This window comes from Sarcophilus harrisii, chromosome 1, assembly GCF_902635505.1.
Source record: "Sarcophilus harrisii chromosome 1, mSarHar1.11, whole genome shotgun sequence".
In the NCBI taxonomy this organism is placed as follows: Eukaryota; Metazoa; Chordata; class Mammalia; order Dasyuromorphia; family Dasyuridae; genus Sarcophilus; species Sarcophilus harrisii.
The window spans coordinates 231,513,086-231,531,990 of NC_045426.1; the positions used below are offsets into that span (position 1 = coordinate 231,513,086).

An 18,905-nucleotide genomic window follows, 5' to 3' on the forward strand; every position below is an offset into this window, starting at 1 on the left:
AATGAGATCTAGGTAACCAATCATTTGACATTACAAAGGTATTGTAAGAGCTAATATTGACTCAGCTATACACAGACTGGAAAAATTGGTTTAGGGCTGTAGCCCCCAGCACTGGTGAGAGGAATTGAGGCAAAAGGTCCGATACCATGACAGGTTCTTAGGTACGGCAAAATAATACAAGGATCTCAATTATTGTGATAACTGTTCATGTTGGAATTGTTAGGAAGCTAGCTCAATGATTACAGGAAGGTGTTTCCCCCCCCACCAATGCCTCTTCAAACTTTAGATAGAAATTAAAATATTTTTAACAACCATGTCAGCAGTATTTCCCATATTTTAAACTTACAATATTTTCTTTCCACCTGCCCCTTACTCCTAATACTTACTTTTGACTTTTGAGATGTAGCATGGAGTAGTGGACAATTAGCTAGCCTCCAGGTCAAGAAAATGAATTCAAGTCCTCCCTCTGACACATACTACCTATATGCCCCTGGGAAAATCTGTGAATTTCCCAGTGCCCCATGCCAATTTCTAAGATCATAAGTTGCAAAGAAAATATTGGTTTTTACTATCAGGAGGAATTTCCCATGTCAGAGAAATCACAGGTCAAGGTGAAAAGAAACCCATGGATATTTGAATAGATTTATGATCTCAGCAATGTGGATACTCCCTTCAAGTGGAGAAGACTCAGGGTGAAATGATATTTGAAAGTATTTGAAAGATTGTATAGAAAGCTAGGTATTAAAGGATAGAAGAATGGGCCTGGAAGACCAGAGTTCAAATCCAGTCTCAGATACTTAGTCAGATACTCAGATACTAACATTTAACCCTGTTAACCCAGCAAGTCATTTAACCCTATTTGCCTTAGTTTCTTTATCTGTAAAGTGACCTAGAGAAGGAAATTGCAAACCACTCCAGTATCTTTGCCAAGATAACCTTAAATGGGGTCACCAAGAGTTGATGTAACTGGAAATGACTGAACAACAACAGGAAAAGCTTCCAAATGATTGGAGATATACAAAAAATAGATCAAACTTCTGAGAAAGGTGGTAAGTTTTCTTTCCTTGGATGTCTTCAAGAAAACCCTAGACAATTACTTTTTAGGTATGTCATAGTGGGGATTCTTTTCATATGTTGGTTAGACTAAATGGCCATTATACTCTCTTAAAACTTTCAAATCTGTGAAATGGAATATTTCACATGAAAGACAATAAAAAGACTAGTTTGGCTGGATGGAAGTAATTTATAAGGCTAGAAAAGTAGGTTGGAGAAATATTGTGAAGGGTTTTAAATGTAAAGGAGTTTGTATTTGATCTTAAACATAAGGCCTAACCCCTCTCAGCCTACATAGCTAGATTATTTAAATATTAAATTATTTAATAAATGTTATGAAATATTTGTTTATCAAATTATGTATTATTTCATTGACAGAAAAAAAGGAGAGAAATATAAATGCTTGGGATACTTTCTGTTAGGGAAGCTCTAATTTGTGGGTTGCTTGAGATCAGGAACTTTGAGCTTCAGCAAGCCTACCTGGTGCCTGCACTAATATGGTGACCCTCAGAAGTAGAGGGTCACACTAACAAGAACTAACAAGAAGGTCTGAGTCAGAAAGATGAAGGAAGTCAAACTCCTATGCTGATGATAAGTAGTGGGATTAAGAAAAAAAAAAAAAAAAGAAAGAAAGGGTAGAAGGAAAAAAGGAAGAAAGCAAGAAGAAAAAAAAAAAAGACTTAAAAAATATGACATTAAGAACTCTGTCTAGAATATCCTGTGTGGAAAATGGATTGGAGATGGGTAAGATTTATGATAGAGAGACTAATTAAAAGGCTATTTCAATATTATAGAAAAGAGATATGTTAAGTAGAAAAATGGCATGTAAGACATTGTGGAGGAGGGAAAAGGTGATTATAGATGGGAGAGAGAATCCAAGAAGGCTTAATGGAGAGTTAGTGTTAAGAGTTGAGGGGGGGTGGAGTAGACATCCAAGAAGTGAAGAAGAGAAAGAAGAGGGAAGGAAATGGGAACAATGGAACATCAAGTAGAAGACTGAAAAGTATTTGTAGAGCAGAAATCCATTTGGTTGTACTAGAGAGTGTGTGTTGAAGGGAATAATATGAAATGATAGAACAGATGGAGTTGTGTCAGATTGTGAGAGTAGGGGGCCAAATGAATGGCAAAGAAATTGGAACTTCAGTTAGTAAATAAGGAAAATGAAGACAAAGGTATGTCAGAGCTTTACTTAAGAAAGATTAGTAGCAATATGAGGAACAGACTGAAGGAGAGAGAGAGTGGAGATAACTACTTGTAAAGAGTCTATTGCAAGGGTAATTTGGGTCTATAGGGGTAGACTTAGCAGAGGTAGGATCAATAAGATTTTCTAAGTGACTGAATATAAAAGAGTCAAATTGATATCAAAGTTTAAAATATGGAAGATTAGTTGATATAGAATCACAGACCGAAATGGTAAAGTCATCTGGACTAGAATTAGTGGGAAGATAGTAAGCTTTGTTTTGGACAGACTGAATTTAATGGAGTTTCTGAGAGATGAAAATAGAGATATTCTATAAGAAGTTATAGATCCAAGCCTAAAAATCAAAATAGATGTCAAGACTGAAGATAAAGATTTTGAAGTTTTCTGCACAGAAGTGGGAATAAGATTCCCAAAAAATGATTTAGAAAAAGTCAAAACAAAGCACTGGAGAATCAGGAAGATAAGGAGATACTATCCAGAGTCATAGGAAATAGAATTGTAGGAATATACAGAGCATGGCATTTCTGAAACATAGACTATCCAGAAGGATGCAGTTAGGTGTCACAGAAAGATCAAGAAAGATGATTGAAAAAATGGCATAGAATTTTCCATAGGTCATGGAACCTCTCAGAAAACAGTTTTTGTAGAATGGGGGAACCAAAAACCAGATTCAACATCCTGACTATAGTGGGTGGTAAAGAATTAGAATCCTTAAATGCAGACCTTTTCAAGAAGTCTGATAGTGAATGGGGAGAAAATGAAATAATAGCTGGATATACTAGAATGGTCAAAAATATTTTTAAAAGTGATTAAAAATATTTTTTGGAGTCAGTCCAGTAATAATATATAAAGGGATATAAATTGTAAGAAAATTGGGATAAGATATTCAATTTAGAGTCCCTTTCTGACTGGACTAAAGTGGAAGCACTGGGAATGGAATCTGTATGGGAAAATGAGCCAGACTAGATGACACTGTGGATATAAAAAGGATTCTATATAAGGCTTCTGATTCAGGAGAATGGCATAAAAATTAACATCAATTTGGCTAAGATGGCAGGAAAAGATAATGATAAATACTGGAGGGGATATAGGAAAAGTGGGACACTAATACATTATTGGTGGACTTGTGAACTGATTTTACCATTCTGGAGAGCCAAGGGGCTATAAAATGTGCATATTAAATGTGCATACAGATCATAAAAAAGGGGAAAAGACATGTGTGCCAAAATGTTGGTAGCAGCCTTTTCTGTACTGTCAAAGAACTGGAAATTGAGTGGATGCCTCAGTTGGGGAATGACTGAATAAGTTATGACATATGGATGTAATGGAATATTATTGCTCTATAAAAGATAACCAGCAGGTTGAAAAGGTTGGAAAGACTCATTTGAATTGATGCTAAGTGAAGTAGAGCCAAGAGGACATTGTACACAACAAGATTGTGTGATGATCAACTGTGATGGACTTAGCCCTTTTCAAGGAAGTGATTCAAGGCAATTACAGTAAACTTGTGATGGAAAGAGCCAACATCTAGAGAGAGAACTATGGAGACAATGTGGATCAAAGCATAGAATTTTCATCTTTTTTTTGGTGGTGGTAGTATTTGTTTTTTTTTTTTTCTTTGTGATTTTTTTTTCCCTTTTAAATCTTTTTTTTTTTCTTTGTGATGTTTCTTTTTTCCCTTTTAAATCTTTTTTTTTCTCCTTGGGCAGCATGATGAGTATGGAAATATGTATAGAAGAAATACATATTTAACCTATAATTGTTTGCTGTGGGGAAAAAGGGAAAGAGAAAAGTTTGGAACACAAAAGTTTTCAAAGGTGAATGTTGAAAACTATCTTTGCATGTATTTGGAAAAATAAAAAGCTATTATAAAAAAGATCTCCATCATTGATGGGAGATAAACAAATAGGAAGAACACAATTCATTAAGGTGGGCAAAAAGGATCATATGATCTAGAGGGAGGACCTTAAAGGATCAAATAGCCCAATCCCTCATTTTACATTTGAGAAAACTAAGCACTGGAGCATCAGAAAGATAGATTGCTATCCAAAGACATTTGGAAATAGGAGTGCTTATGGTTAATTCACTTAGTATCTTTTGGATCTCAAGTTCCCAAAAAAATAAAGGCAATATTACTTGCACTATCTAGTTTATGGGGTAATATAAAGAATTTTGTAAATATGTAAATGTGAGTGACAATGAAATATGAAGACTTATGTTGGATAATAGAGATTTAGGAATTACCCTCAGAAGTGATGGCTGAAATTAGGAAAATGGACATATCCAAAAAATTGGAAGTTCAACAACAAAACCAAAATTCCTACCCTCAAAAACATTTTAACTAATGAAATGTGTTATACGTAAAACTAAGTAAATACTTTAAAACAGAGGAAAAGTAATAATTGCCAGGAAAGTGCTAACAAGCACTTAGCCACAGTGCTAACACATAGTAGGCGCTTTAAACGCTTGTCACATTTCGTGAGTAGTTTCTTGAAAGTGAAGAAAAGGGGTCAGGTAGAAGATGGCCCACGAGCTGACTTTCGAAGCCAAATATACTCTGCTTCTTATAGATATCGAACTAGAAATTCTTCAAGGAAAAAGTGGAAAATACACAAATTCTCCTCACGGAGGCCAGCCTGTATTACAAAGGCGTGGGAGTATCGATGAATGTCTTGTGACAACAACCAGAGACTGGAAGGCAAAGTATGTGAATGAGAAGTCAAGAGAAATAAAATAATAAGACGGCATTTGGAGAAGATGAAGTAGGAGTTGCCAGACAAGGAGCGGGGAGGAGGGTGAGTTGCCAGACAAGGAGCGGGGAGGAGGGTGAGTTGCCAGACAAGGAGCGGGGAGGAGGGTGAGGGAAGAAGGGATGGGAAGGGAACAAGGCAACGGGAGGGCGCCCCTTCCCACTCCCACGGGGTGTTGCTATGGAAACCAAAAGGCAAGTTTAGGAAAGAAACTGAGCGGGAGCCAGGCCGGCTGGGATTTGGGATCCTTGAATTTCCCGTCCGTGGGTCGTCAAAGGCCAGGATCACTACTGCAGTTTCAGACCCAGCCCAAGACAACGCGGAGACAAAAAGGGCCACCGAACTTTGGATCGCGTGCCGGAAGAGAAAGACGTGACCCAAAGTCGCAGAATCTACGTCAGCTCGACTTCCGGGAAAACCGTCAATCAGAGAGAGGACTCCAATTAAATCTATTTCCACCAATCTAATCTTTCTCACGTCCTTCCCTTCCCAGGAAGTCCCGCCTATAAACGACTTTTTCGGCGTCTTCGTCTTCCTGCAAAATCTCGCGAGATCTCCGAGAGCCTATGTGACCCGGAGGGAGCGGAAGTCGAGTCTCTTTCCCGTGGCAGGTCTGGAGCGGGTGGCTGTGCAAAGATGAAGGTAGGGCATGCTGGGACGGGAGGGGGTAGCGCCATGGGAGCCTTCTAAGGCAGCCTTCCCGCTGTCTCTCTTCCTTCTCGGCCCTGACATTGTGTGAACGAGAGGCAGGGGCAGGCGAAGCGGACAGCCATCCGTAGCTAGGACGCTGGGAAAGAGAGGATGGCGGGGGATTGCATCGGCTCCGGCCGAGCACCATGGCGGCCTCGTCGGCCGCCGCTTGGGTGGAACGCGGCGGAGGAGGCCCGGACGCTCCCCTGAGCTGGGCCCCCAACCCCGTCTGACTCGAGTCCTCAGATCTGACCTGCCGGTGGGTGACCCCGGCTTAGTGGCTGCCGAGCGTGTGCGGAGAATCTGCCCGGTTGTCCTGCCGAGTGTTTGAAAGGGGGCCGAGAGGGAAAGGCAGTCTCGGAAAAGCACAGCTCACCCGGGCAGTTCTCTTTGGCCTTCCCCCGCGCTCGAAACGCTCTCCCTCGGGTCCCCACCCCCTAGCTTCCTCCCAGCCGCCCCTGAGACCCATCTTCCCTGTGATTGAGGTATACGTTTTTATGCGCGCTAGTTTTGTGACCCTGGGCAAGACACCGAATAACCACTCGTGGCTTCCGTTTCTTCCCCTGGCTTCCACGTTATCTAATGGGATAACGATTGCAAAACGCTGAGCACAGTGCCTGGGATTTAGTAAGCACTGTATGCATGTTAGCTACTGTTTTTTTTCCTACTGTTTTTAATCCGCTTTAGAATGTGGGTTTCCTGAGGGGCCTGGCCAGTGTTTATCTGTAACGCCGATGTTTTTTGATGCCTACTGTGCTTTCTTAGAAAAAAACAGTGTTATATTTTTCTACGGGAAGAAAAGTATTGTCAGAAATCTTTTTTAAAATGTAGTCATTCATATTCAACATGTATAGGACTGCTTGCCATCTAGGGGAGGGGAAAATCGGAACAGAAGTGAGTGCAAGGGATAATGCTGTAAAAAAAAAAAAAAAAATTACCCTGGCATGGGTTCTGTCAATAAAAAGTTAAAATAAAAAAAAAGTTAAATAAAAATTAAAATTAAAAAAATAAAATAAAAAAAAATAAAAATAAAATTAAAAGTTAAATAAAAATAAAATAAAAAAAAGTTAAATAAAAATTTAAAATGTAGGAGGAAACAGCCTCTTGTCATGGGAAAGAGAACTTTATTTCCATTCAAAACCATAGGTTTGAATACCAGCTCTGCTTATTGGTTGCCAATAGGATGGTACACAAGTGCTTAGTTTATCTGGGCTTCGGGCATTTCATCCTTAAAATGAAGCTTTCTAGAATATCCTAGGCTAAACTCTTTTGGCCTTAAATCTCTGACTTTATAATAAAGGCCATTATTTTCAAAAGGTCACAGAAGTGTAAGTAGTGGAGGCCAAATTTGAACTTGGATCATCTGGCCTAACATCTAATGCTTTTCCATCTTTATTTACATTAGCTGTTTTTGTTTAATTCCTAGCTCAACATCTCTTTCCCAGCCACTGGCTGTCAGAAACTCATTGAAGTCGATGATGAAAGAAAGCTACGGACCTTTTATGAGAAGCGTATGGCCACTGAAGTTTCTGCTGATGCTCTGGGTGAAGAATGGAAGGTGAAAAGGAATATCATTTTTATCATTTAACTATCCTCGTGTATAGGCGTTGTCATGGATATGTACGCATGTGTTTAGGAAATGTTATTTCAAAATAAGTGATTACTAGTTGCCTCTGATTACTATTTATTAAATGGTTATTTTGATGTCAATAGCTCTGCTGTCTTATGGAAATGCCCTGATTTTATAATTTATTTACAAAGCAAGAATGTTTAAATGGAGTTGAGTACACAATAAGCAGATACAGAGAATTTTGATGACTTTATTTACCTTTTGATAAAAACTTTAGATATGGGGAAAAGAGAACTTAACCTCTGTTAAAAAGATGAGTAATGAAAGTGTTAAAATGAACTGTTTTTGTGTCTCTAGGGTTATGTGGTCCGCATCAGTGGTGGGAATGACAAACAAGGATTCCCCATGAAGCAGGGTGTTTTGGCTCATGGACGGGTCCGCCTGCTGCTCAGTAAGGGCCATTCTTGCTATCGTCCTAGAAGAACTGGAGAAAGAAAACGTAAATCTGTTAGGGGCTGTATTGTGGATGCAAATCTGAGTGTCCTCAATTTGGTTATCGTGAAGAAAGGTGAGCATTTGTATTTTTTCCTACTCTTTGGTTATCTGCAAGAAATACTTTTGTTTCATAATCTTCCTCTACTTATGCATCATTTGCTGTTCTAAAATCTGAAGAATGTTACCTTTCAAATCTTATCCAAACTTTTCATTTTTACAGAAATAAAATGTAAATAAGTTTCCAGGGTTCTGATTTTTCCTGTCCTTCTGGAAAAACTTTTTATATGTGCCTAGATGTAGTAAATAGTTTGGTTGTAGTGAATGAGCATTCTCCCTTAGCAATACCAATAGCCACAAACAGCTGATAGCAAAAATAGTAGTTCATAGTTCAAAATAGTGGGAAAAGTGAGTTTTCTCATGTTGTTGAATATTTTTTTTATTAGATATTGAATATATTTCTTCAAAAAGTTCAAAAATGTTTTGCATTCAGAGCAGGTGTCAGTGCAGTAGAATCACCATTGACATGTTATAATGTTTTGGTTTGTTTTTTCCCCAAAGGCATATTGGTAATTTTTTCAAGATTATATAAAAATCTGAGAAAGTTTGAAAATGTCCATTTTTAGTATCATATTTTCAACCTTTTTTCTTAAAGGTGAGAAAGATATACCAGGACTGACAGATACAACTGTGCCTCGGCGCCTGGGGCCCAAAAGAGCTAGCAGAATCCGCAAACTTTTCAATTTGTCCAAAGAAGATGATGTCCGGCAGTATGTTGTGAGAAAGCCTCTCAACAAGGAAGGTAAGGGGTAGAGAATATATATCTTTTGCAGTTGCAGCGTGTCATTTCCTGTTTAAAAAGTAATGGGGTCTCACTTGTGATGCTTTGGGCTTTTTGTTATTATAAGTTTTGCATTTAGAGCTGGGAGTTTCTGGGAGGCTAGAGAAAGAAAACTGTGAGCCAAAGGCAAAAGTTGAGATCTGACCTTTTTTGTGTGTGTGAGGTGTGTGTGAGGTGAGCTTCCTGGGCATTAATAGAACTTTGGCTGCTTTAGTGAGGTTGTTTTCTCAAAACTTTATGGTGGATTATCGTGGGATCTTTGATATTTAGAAGAGGTGTTTAATAAACACAAGTTAATGTGTGCTCACACTACGTTTGCTCAATTTGAGATTTTGGAGGCTTACAATAAATAATGGCTAGCACATTAAAGTTTGCAGATTGCTTTGCATGTTCTTTGATGCTTAGAATGTTAAATGACTTCTCCAAGACCAAACAGGTTTCTGAACTCTTGGTCTTAATCTTAAGTTTTACTTCCTGTTTGCTATGTAACCTACATTGCCAAGTATATTAGAACTAATATTACTCCAAACTTGTTAATCTTGGTTTTGTGTCTTTATGAATGAATGTGGGACAAGTAGCCCAACAGGGTCCCTTAAAACATGTTAGGAAGAGGTTTTTTTTTTTTTTTTTTTTTTTTTTTTTGAGGAAAATGTTGAAGAAACTGATTGTGCAGAGACAATTGCTTTTTAAAAAGCATGTGCCTTCTGAAATTCTTTTTTAAAAGTTTTAAAGAAGTGGTGTACTTATTGATGAAATTTGGGAGTTCTTTCAGGTAATTGCTGAATTATTTTCAAATGGTAACATTTAAAATAGGAAATTATTTTCTGCAAAAGAATTTTTTTTATTTTAAAAAATTTAAGTATCTTGGAGGGAAGGTTAACTATTTCCATTGGTTTATTTTTTTTAACAAGTTAGATTCAAAGTTTGAAAACCTTAAGGCATCTGTATTAGTTCTATATGTTATAAATGGTAGTATTCAGGCAGTAAGGTTCTACTTAGATTGGAGTCTCCTCACATAATACTACTGAAGTTAAATATAAATATGGGATAAGTTGCTGCTTCTTATCCATGGTACCTTGAATTTATAAATGAGCAAAGTAGATTGAAAAATTAACATGAGTTTTATTATACTGGTCTAGGACGACAAGTCCCTCAGGAAGTTTGATGTAAATTATGTGTACATAACATCTATTTGAGCATGTCCAGATAAAGCTTTATCCAAAAATAGAATTTTCATAGCCGTTTTTAATTTTCATGTGTGATATATTGTATAATATAGGTACAATATACTATTGTAAAAAAAAAAAAAGTATTGATATTCAAGCATATATAACTTTTGTTGGTGGATTTTTTTTTCCACTATAGATGTTTTAACAGTTGAAGAGGTTTCTAATATTTTCCTATTCTATATCTTTAGATTACAGGTTTAATTTTATTGCTTTATAACCATTTAAAATTCATATTAAAGGGAATCTTTCTATTTTTTTGTAGGTAAGAAACCAAGGACTAAGGCTCCTAAAATTCAGCGTCTGGTGACTCCCCGTGTTTTGCAGCACAAACGTAGACGCATTGCTTTGAAGAAGCAACGTACCCAGAAGAATAAGGAAGAAGCAGCTGAATATGCCAAGCTTTTGGCCAAGAGAATGAAGGTATGCTTGTACATAGCTTTTCTCGATTTCAGAAAACTCTTTATTTTCTGGGTGATGGTGTCCATAAATTCAATAACATTTTAATAACTCATACATCACTTATAATTGTATGTGTACATCTAATATCTTAAAACATTGAACAAAATTACATGCACTTTTAATGTTTTGTGTGTTTTCCAACATAGGAGGCTAAAGAAAAACGACAGGAACAGATCGCTAAGAGACGTCGACTGTCTTCCCTGAGAGCCTCCACCTCAAAGTCTGAGTCCAGTCAAAAATAAAATTTCTAAAGATATGTTAGAAATAAAATAAATAACTTTTGTCAAGTGGAAGCTTGTTTCTGTTTTGTCTTTTAAAAAGAATTCGACTTGTGGTTCTAACTAAATGACAAGACTCTTTCAATAAGCTTATACCTACTTGGGTTATTAATGGAAAGTCCCTTGGATTTCATTATCAAGAGTTCTTCCTGTGTGATACATTTGCATCTCATTTAAAAACAGTACTACAGAGTTGTCATGAAATTCAAACAAATACAAATGTAATTTTCTCAAGCTGCTAAATATTTGAGGAAATCATGGTTTGACAGTCATTCCATTTCGCCACCATATAACCTGCACTGAGATGCCACTTGTAAATATTTTGTTGACCCCTGTAGCTCACTGGGTCCTTTGTCTAGTTCTTCATCCTGTTGTTCATTTTTCAGTCATGTCCAATTGGGTGTTTTGCTGTGCAAACTGAGGTAATAGGATTAATAAGTAACCTGGCCAGGGTCCCACAGCTATTGAGTATCTGAGGTCAGATTTGAACTTACGAAGATGGCTCTTTGGGACCTGGCACACTTTATCCACTTGATTTGAGTTCTTTACTCCAGGTCTAACATTATTTACTGTGCTACCTAGATACCTTCCTCATCCAAACATCATTTTTGCAAATTATTTGTTATACCCTGCAAGTCTCATCTCTTTCCCTTGGTGACTACTAAGAAATTATACATGACTTTCTCGGCTCCTCTTGAAAATGGGTTTCTATGCCTACACCCCCTATTAAGTCACCCACAGGTGGCTTTGAAACAAAGGTATTGGCCTTTTCCTTTATAATTGTCATACATCTACTGTCTTTTGCCATTGCTTAAAGTAGATCGTGTACTCTTTGCTATATGACACACTACTGCTTTATGTTCTTTAATAACTAAGCCAAACTAGTTGCTACATTTTTTTACTCTTGAATGTCAAATACCCTGTTATTTTTGTCCTGCCATTTTAGTTGAATCCAGTTCTTCATGACCGCTTAATTCACTTTTGCCCTTATTTACATTGGAAGTACAAGTTTGACACCTTGGTGTACTCAAATTGTACTTTATGCATAATGCTATACACTATGAGGTTATTAATGTCACTGAAGTAAAATGTCATTAAGCTTCAATAGCTAGTATGTAATGTTGATTATTCTGGAGGGTTTTTGTGAGGGTTCTTAACTCATGTAAAATGCTACATAAGATCAGCTCTGGCACTTTTGGGCCTCGAATCTCTGTACAGTGAAAGGGTTGGTCTAGAAGTTCCTTTCAGCTTAAAAATCAACAATTTTGTGAGTATGTTTTATTGACATGACAGTATTAAAATGGGAAGATAGCCCTTCCCATTGAAGGGAAGTGCAAGAGAGAAGTACAAAAAGCATCATAACAAACAGTAAAGTGGGTTATAATCTGAAGGAATCAAATCAGACTTAGGAATTTGCATGGTACTCATATGCATGTCCCATGAGTACCATGCAAAGTTTTTTTTCTTCAAGGATCTCTTCAGAAAATTATTTCTTGGGGAAGGAATTCCCTAATTCAGGCTAAAAGGTGAAGCTGCCCCCAGAGCACCCTCCAATGTTCTAATCACATTAATAAGAGTAAGAACTACTTTTGTCATAAAGTGTGCCTTAAACATTCCCAGTGTTTAAGACTGGGACTATCAGATCAAGAGTAAGAATTTGAAAGTTTGTTTTTTGTTTTTTTTTTTATTTGAAAGCTATGAGAACAACTGCAATCTTTCACTGTGAACAATAAAATAGGTCTTTCAGAAAATCAAATGCCAGAAATATAAATAATTTATAAACTTTATTTTGAGAAATGCATTAACAAGCTTTCCTTTATAGTCAGATCTATACAAAATAAAGCACCCTTCTGAGAAATTTGTCAAAGCATAGTTAATATGATGCAATAAACAATTCACAAAGCCTTGGAATCCAGGAGAAATTGACTGCAGTAGCAGAAAGCTTTCCAACAGTAAAATTGATAATTCTTATTTCATCCTTACTGGAGTACAGCTCATTTCCAGAAAGGACATCAATGTGCTTTCTATCAATAGGAAACAATCCCTTTTGTTTGTACCACTGAGTGGTACAGAAAGAAACAGTATATAGCTTTATAAAATATGCATCGAAGTAGTTTAATGACAACTTCTTTGTACTCAATTTCAACTTCAGCATTTACTGTCCTGAAAGGCACCTTTGGTGTTAAAAGTGATTAAATGAGAGTTTATTTGCTTTAAAAAAAAAAAAGTTTAAGTTTCAATTAACCTAAATATATAAATGTCCTAAGATGAATTTCTTATAACAAGGTTGCTATAAGAACATCAGGACTAATCCTCCCGACACATTTATATTGCAGTGAACTGGAAAACAGTAAAAATATCAATCTACATAATATTAAGTTACGTAACATCCCTTAGAAATTAGAGTATTAATGTAATTTTCAAGTGTGACAAACTATATTTTGGAGACTCGAGGAAAAAAAATTACAAATGCTACACCAGTTCTTTGGCTTGAACACTATGGGAAATTATGATGCTTTGAAGTTACTCTTATAACTGAAATAACTTTCTATTAAGATTTGTAACCTGGACCAAAAGTCATTAATAAAATTAGAGAGGAAACAAAAGACAAGTTTTATGGCTTAACTGACTAGGTTTTCTCATCAGAACTGCTGAATAGCACTGCTTTTCTTATCAGGAATATATCATGAAGTTCACTGATACAACGGACTAGAGAGAGACTTAAAAATAAGCAAAATTTACTAGGCTTTAAAGTTAGTTAAATGGAAAAGTTCACTAAGATGTGAACTCCAATTATAAAATGTAAATCCTTCTCTATTTGAGTAGTGGCTGTGAGTTTTCATTCTTTCAGCTTTATGAGGCAGTGCAGAGTAGTAGGAATTGCTCAGAACATCCAGATTCAAATCTTCAACTCCAACACTTAAAAGACTCATGACCATCAGCAAGTGATCTGAACCCCTCTGACAGTTTTTTCCATCTGTAAAATGAGCATGATTCTTAAATGTGCCTGAATAGGTTGTTATAGAGAAAATGTCAAAGTATAAGCCATAAAGTGCCCAAGAAAATGATAGTTAATATCTGCTATATTCAGATTTCAATATATTGCTCTTAGGTGTGCCACTCAATAATAATGATCCTGTGAAGTGCATCATTTTATAGATGAGGAAATGGGTGCTGACTGTTATTCAGCTATCAGGGTTCAGATGAGGTTTTGGATCCATATCTTCTTACTCCAAGCTCAGTCTTTTCCCATGACAGCAGACTGCCTCTAACTCTATAGAACCTTTCCACTAAAGTAATGAGGTCTTCAATAAACCAAAATGAAACCATCTGATTTTTAATCACCTCTAAACTCAGATGATAACAAAATTCTATCAAATGGAGAATTAAGCTAGTGACTTACTTTTGATAATCTGGATTACTTTAATGATAGCATATAGATGATTTAATTGCAAATGCTGTAAGCTATCATAACATCTAACCTTCTGATATGAAAGTCATTTATTAATTATGTCTTTCATTCTCAGAAGAAGAAAATGTGACCCCAAAAAGTTTCTTCTAATGGCTTATTTCATTATCTTTGAGCCAATTTCAATCCTGTATTGAAATATTTTAATGTTAAAAGATAAGCCATGGGAAAAGAACAAAAAGAATATGAGAATATTGGATGGTTCAGGTTAAGTATTCTGAGATTTATTATTTCGATACTAAGAAAGCCAAGCTTGTATGCTTAAGCATCTTTTTTTTTGCAGTGTTATGAAACTTAAATGATGTAAATATGAAGAAATAGAATTCTACAATCCTAACAACAGGATTACTGTCAATACTTTAAAATAACACAAAAAAACAACAAAAATGTAGTATTGCTCAACAATCCAGATACCAATTTGAAAAATTATTTTCAGTAGTCTTCAAGACTTTGTTTCATACAGTGTTTTTATCTCTCTGGCAGTCAATTAAATACAAATATAACAAAACAAAACAAAACAACCCTAAAAATTATTCAGGGATAACTTTAGGTTGCAGGAGGGGTAAATAAGTCTTTTATTTATTTTTTCCCAACAGAAAGTCTTCAGAGGTCAAGGATATTATTTACGATAATTACAGGATCTTCTCAGAACCTCAGAAAAATTTTTTAAAAGGCAGATCAGCAGAGTCAAGCAAACAGATGAATTCTGAAAACAAAATCAGGGACTTGAAAGAGAAAGCAGCAGATTTTGGTTATTATGCAAATAAAAAAACTAGGGCTTATACTTGGGTCAGATGATATCTTATGCATTTAAAGATATGTAATCTCAGAGTAAATACAGTAAGTTGTTATGAAAAATTAGGACAAGTTGAACTATTGCCTAGAAATATTTGAACTTGAGGCTTAAAAAAAAAAAGGACACGTATTTACATTTTTTCAATATAGTAAAAAAAAAAGAACTTCGATTAACAGTCACGCATTAAAGAGGTCATTTTTGTAAGATTTTTTTTTTTCTTTCAAATCAGAAGTGCTTTTACATATATAAGTGAAGAAAAATGAATCCCAAGTCACATTAAGAATGGAAAAACAAACATGAATTGCCAAGAATGACAAATAACTTAATCCTACTCATTTCAGAAGCACACAGAACTATAGCACACAGAACACAATGAATAGGTTTAAGAGTGTTTTGTCCATTTTATTCATCTTCTTAATATTATTTTTACTGTGTCAAAGGCTTTAAGTCCAATAATATAAAATAGCATTTCATAGTAAGTTAATTCTGAATGACTTTTTGTCATAAGTGACTTTTAAGTATTACAAACTTAAACAACTGAAAGAAAAATCAGGGATAAATTGCAAAAATATATCCTCTACACAAATAGTGCAAAATATGTGTTTTTAAAGTAATGGTTATAAAAACTTTTTAGTCATGTCACCTGTTCAGTTGCCATAGTATATGTAATTTCTGACATGAGATTATGCCACTAACACTCTCAAAAATGACCTGAAACTAGAGTCCTCCTGCATTGGTATTAAGCTGATAAATCCAGATATGTAGAATGGTACAATAATTATAGGGTCATTTAAACAGAATACACACTGGGTAGAAGGCAAGTTTGTGCTTTTAAGTTACACCATTTAGAAGTGCCTATTTTGAAGCAACTGCTTTCTTTATTCATCTCCAGTGGTTCCTGGAAATTCAGATTGACTTTAATTAATATCAGAGCAATCAACAGGAAACATATTAGTCCCATAAAGTAAGCTAAGGCAAACACACTCAACAAAGTGTGTTTTTATTAGAAGGCATATAAGGCATAACAAAATGCTGAGAGGCATGTGAGGTCATGATTCATCTTAAATCTACTAACTACAATAAGCTCAACAGCTTCATCTTTTAAGACTTAATTCATTCAGCTTATTAAAAAAATATACACATGCACAATAAGGATCATGTGCGTGCAAATCTACAAGTACTAACTTTCAAACATTACAAATATTAAACTTCCATTTGCAGTGCAAGGTATCCCACAGGTTTAAAAAAAAGTGACCAAGGCATGCCCGAGGGAAAAATTCAGGCCAAAAGGCAAATTGTTGCCTTTTTTTTTTTTTTTTTTTAAAGGATCAAGTTCCAATTAATTTTGTAAATCACTAGGAAATCTAGATTCAAATTCATTTAAACTACCTAATTAGCTTGCAAAAACTGTTCCACCTTCAGAGTAAGTGATCGTGGTACCACGAAGGAAGAAGAGAAGGGAATTGGATATTAGGACTATAACATTCCATCAAAAAAAAAAGAATATATATAAACAAAGAGTGACAGTATATATTAAATTTAAAATAAAGCCAGGGGCAGGGTAATTGTCAAGAGTTTCAGAAAATTTTGACTAGTAGTAATGAGGCCCAGTTTGTGAGCATCAACAATTCACTGGTCATGAGACCCTTTCAGAAAGTTGTATTGCAATGTGCAATCTAAGAGTTTTAATAAATATATACACTTATTATATAGGATGCATATGCATACATCTACAGAGACACACAGGTATATTTACACAGGAAAATCTATTGTCCTCTAGGTTTTGCTCCTAGAATTAGGCTGTTTAGCTTCACTTAGGACTTGAGAGATTTACAGTTACTTTTCTCAATTCTGAAAGTTCCCCAAACACCATATCAACAAAATGCCTATGGTGAGCTTTGTTTTTCATTCTTTCTTTCTAACAAAAGAATCATGGAAAATGAAAAAAATCCAAAAACTTTTGTTAAAAGAAACAAAAAGTAATTTAAAAAAGAGACTCTCAACTGCCACAAACAGGTCATGAGCTACAGATGCATCGGGAACATACCAGCATTTTCATCAGTTCACAGGAGTCTGAAATCAATCCCTGAATGTTTTCAGATTGGCACACCTTATTTCCCAGGACTGATGTGTGCTGTGAAGATTCAAAGTAATCCCTAATTTAAATGAGAGGTGCTCCAAAACATTTCCTGCACCATTCCACACTGAGACTTGGGGGAGCATCAATTCTCTGCATCTTTCCAAGAATATCTGAAGACAGACTCTTATATGCGAGTTCGTATTCACTATCAAAAGCCTCTGAAAGACAATTTTTAGAAAGTTAGTCAATATTAAGAAAATATTAAAATTATTTAAAATAGAACTACAGTGCATTTGGAATATCAGACAATAAATAAATCAATACTGTGAAACTTTTTTTTAACATCAGTCAAATTTAAAACCCTCTTGTTCAAAATAAATGCCATATACATTGACTCACCAATATCAATATTTTCTCTTCCAAGAGACACCAATGACAAGAAGAGGATTTCTCGATATAAACTCCTGTGAAGAAATATGAATACATGCAGATAATGAGAGTTAGTAGGCTTGTGATGAACTGCCTGAGAGTTCTGCACGGCCAACTTTTCATTCCCCTTTACCAAACACCTTTCTCTGAGACACAGGGAACACCCAAAAGTGAGAAGGAAAAGGGAGAAAGGGGATAGCAGAGGCAGACACATCTTTATCTTCACCCCCAACTTTGTCTCCTGTAAAAAGCTATTAGGAAGGAGTTTAGAAACAAACCAGGGGAAAGGGATTTTCAATTTCCTTTACAAATGAACTTCTTCCTTCTGCTAATATTAAATTTACTCCTCCAAATCATGCACTTATCCATAATACTTTGTGTGCACATAATTTAGACAATACTTTTAGGATATAAAAATGATTCCAAGAGAACTGAATCAGGAAACAATGTCTTCTTTACCTTTGTCGTTTGACATCTGGTTTCACTTTTTGTAAAAGAAGGTTGATTGGTTTTAGAACATCATTATGTTGAATGCTTTGCCGGATGTTCTCTACTAAAGTGCTTGTGGCCTCCTGGTCTTCTGAGACTAAGGATGATTTCTTCTCTGAGTCTAGAAATATATAATAGAGAATAAGCATCATTTAGAAAAGTGATCCCAAGATTTTTTGCCAAAGTGTTTTTTCATTCTAATTTGGGGTTATATTATATTCTCTGTTTAACTATATCAACTCCACTATGATTAACACCCAGTTGGTCAAAGCGTTTCCTCAAAATTCTACACTTCCCTCTTCTGAAAAAAAAAAAAAAAAAAAAAAAAAAAAAAACCAATACAGTAATATTCATGCACATTTAACAAATGCTAATTACTCAATATTTGTCTTAATGTGTTTTGCATGCTTATATTTTACTTAAGTTGCCATATATTCTTCTAAATTCCTTTACAAATAAGGTCATGTCAGAGGACTTTATTTAAATGATGAAAACCTTTTCATTCTTACTACTCTATTTTTTTGGCTAAGGCAATTGGGGTTAAGTGACTTGCCGAGGGTCACACAGCTAGGACATGTTAAGTGTCTGAGACCAAATTTGAAGTCAGGTCCTCCTGACTTCAGGGCTAGTGTGCTATCTGATATCTACTGCGCCACCTAACTGCCCCTCTACTTTCTATTTAAAAAAAACCAAAAACAAAACCTTATGTACAACATAACTGCTTTCTTCAAAAATAATTATCAAGTCAAGAAAAAAAAAATTCATGGAGAAAGTGTCAAGGTAAAAAGACTTTTTCTTTTAAACATATTTTCTTTGACGGGGAAAAATTGAAAGAGAAATGTTTTACTAATGTCTTTTTCTCAAATCCTCTCATTTCCAAGAATAAGAATTAATATGATTTCGTCAATATAATTTACTCTTGTGTTATCCAAACTCTCAATTGCTACAAAAACAGATACTTTCAAATCTTGATAGCATGCTAAAGTTTGTAGTTACAAAACTCATACTTTACTATTTAATCTATTTCAAGGGCAAGAATCAGGTTTTTTGTGAAAGGGTATACTGGAAAGAATGCTGAT

General features: G+C 35.5%; 2 protein-coding genes across 4 annotated transcripts in view; one reads left to right on the forward strand and one right to left on the reverse strand.

Moving 5' to 3' along the window:
• Positions 1-5,452: 5,452 nt before the first annotated feature.
• On the forward strand, positions 5,453-10,578 carry RPS6 (ribosomal protein S6). The gene is made up of 6 exons (XM_003761286.3): positions 5,453-5,646; positions 7,121-7,252; positions 7,622-7,832; positions 8,412-8,558; positions 10,089-10,246; positions 10,432-10,578. Exons 1-6 carry the CDS (start codon positions 5,641-5,643, stop codon positions 10,525-10,527), a joined length of 750 nt encoding a protein of 249 aa, XP_003761334.1. The 5' UTR covers positions 5,453-5,640; the 3' UTR covers positions 10,528-10,578.
• Positions 10,579-12,328: 1,750 nt separating this feature from the next.
• Positions 12,329-18,905, reverse strand: part of DENND4C (DENN domain containing 4C) — a 127,825-nt gene continuing 121,248 nt past the window's right edge. For 2 of the 3 annotated variants that reach the window (XM_012542628.3, XM_023497261.2), the window contains 3 exons: positions 17,797-17,947; positions 17,308-17,372; positions 12,333-17,126 (listed from right to left, as the gene is read on the reverse strand). In XM_012542628.3, the coding sequence (XP_012398082.1) occupies positions 16,990-17,126; positions 17,308-17,372; positions 17,797-17,947 (353 nt within the window). In that variant the 3' untranslated portion in view covers positions 12,333-16,989. Of the gene's footprint in view, positions 17,127-17,307; positions 17,373-17,796; positions 17,948-18,905 lie in introns of all 3 variants that reach the window. The other variant, XM_031938217.1, reaches the window with a different exon arrangement.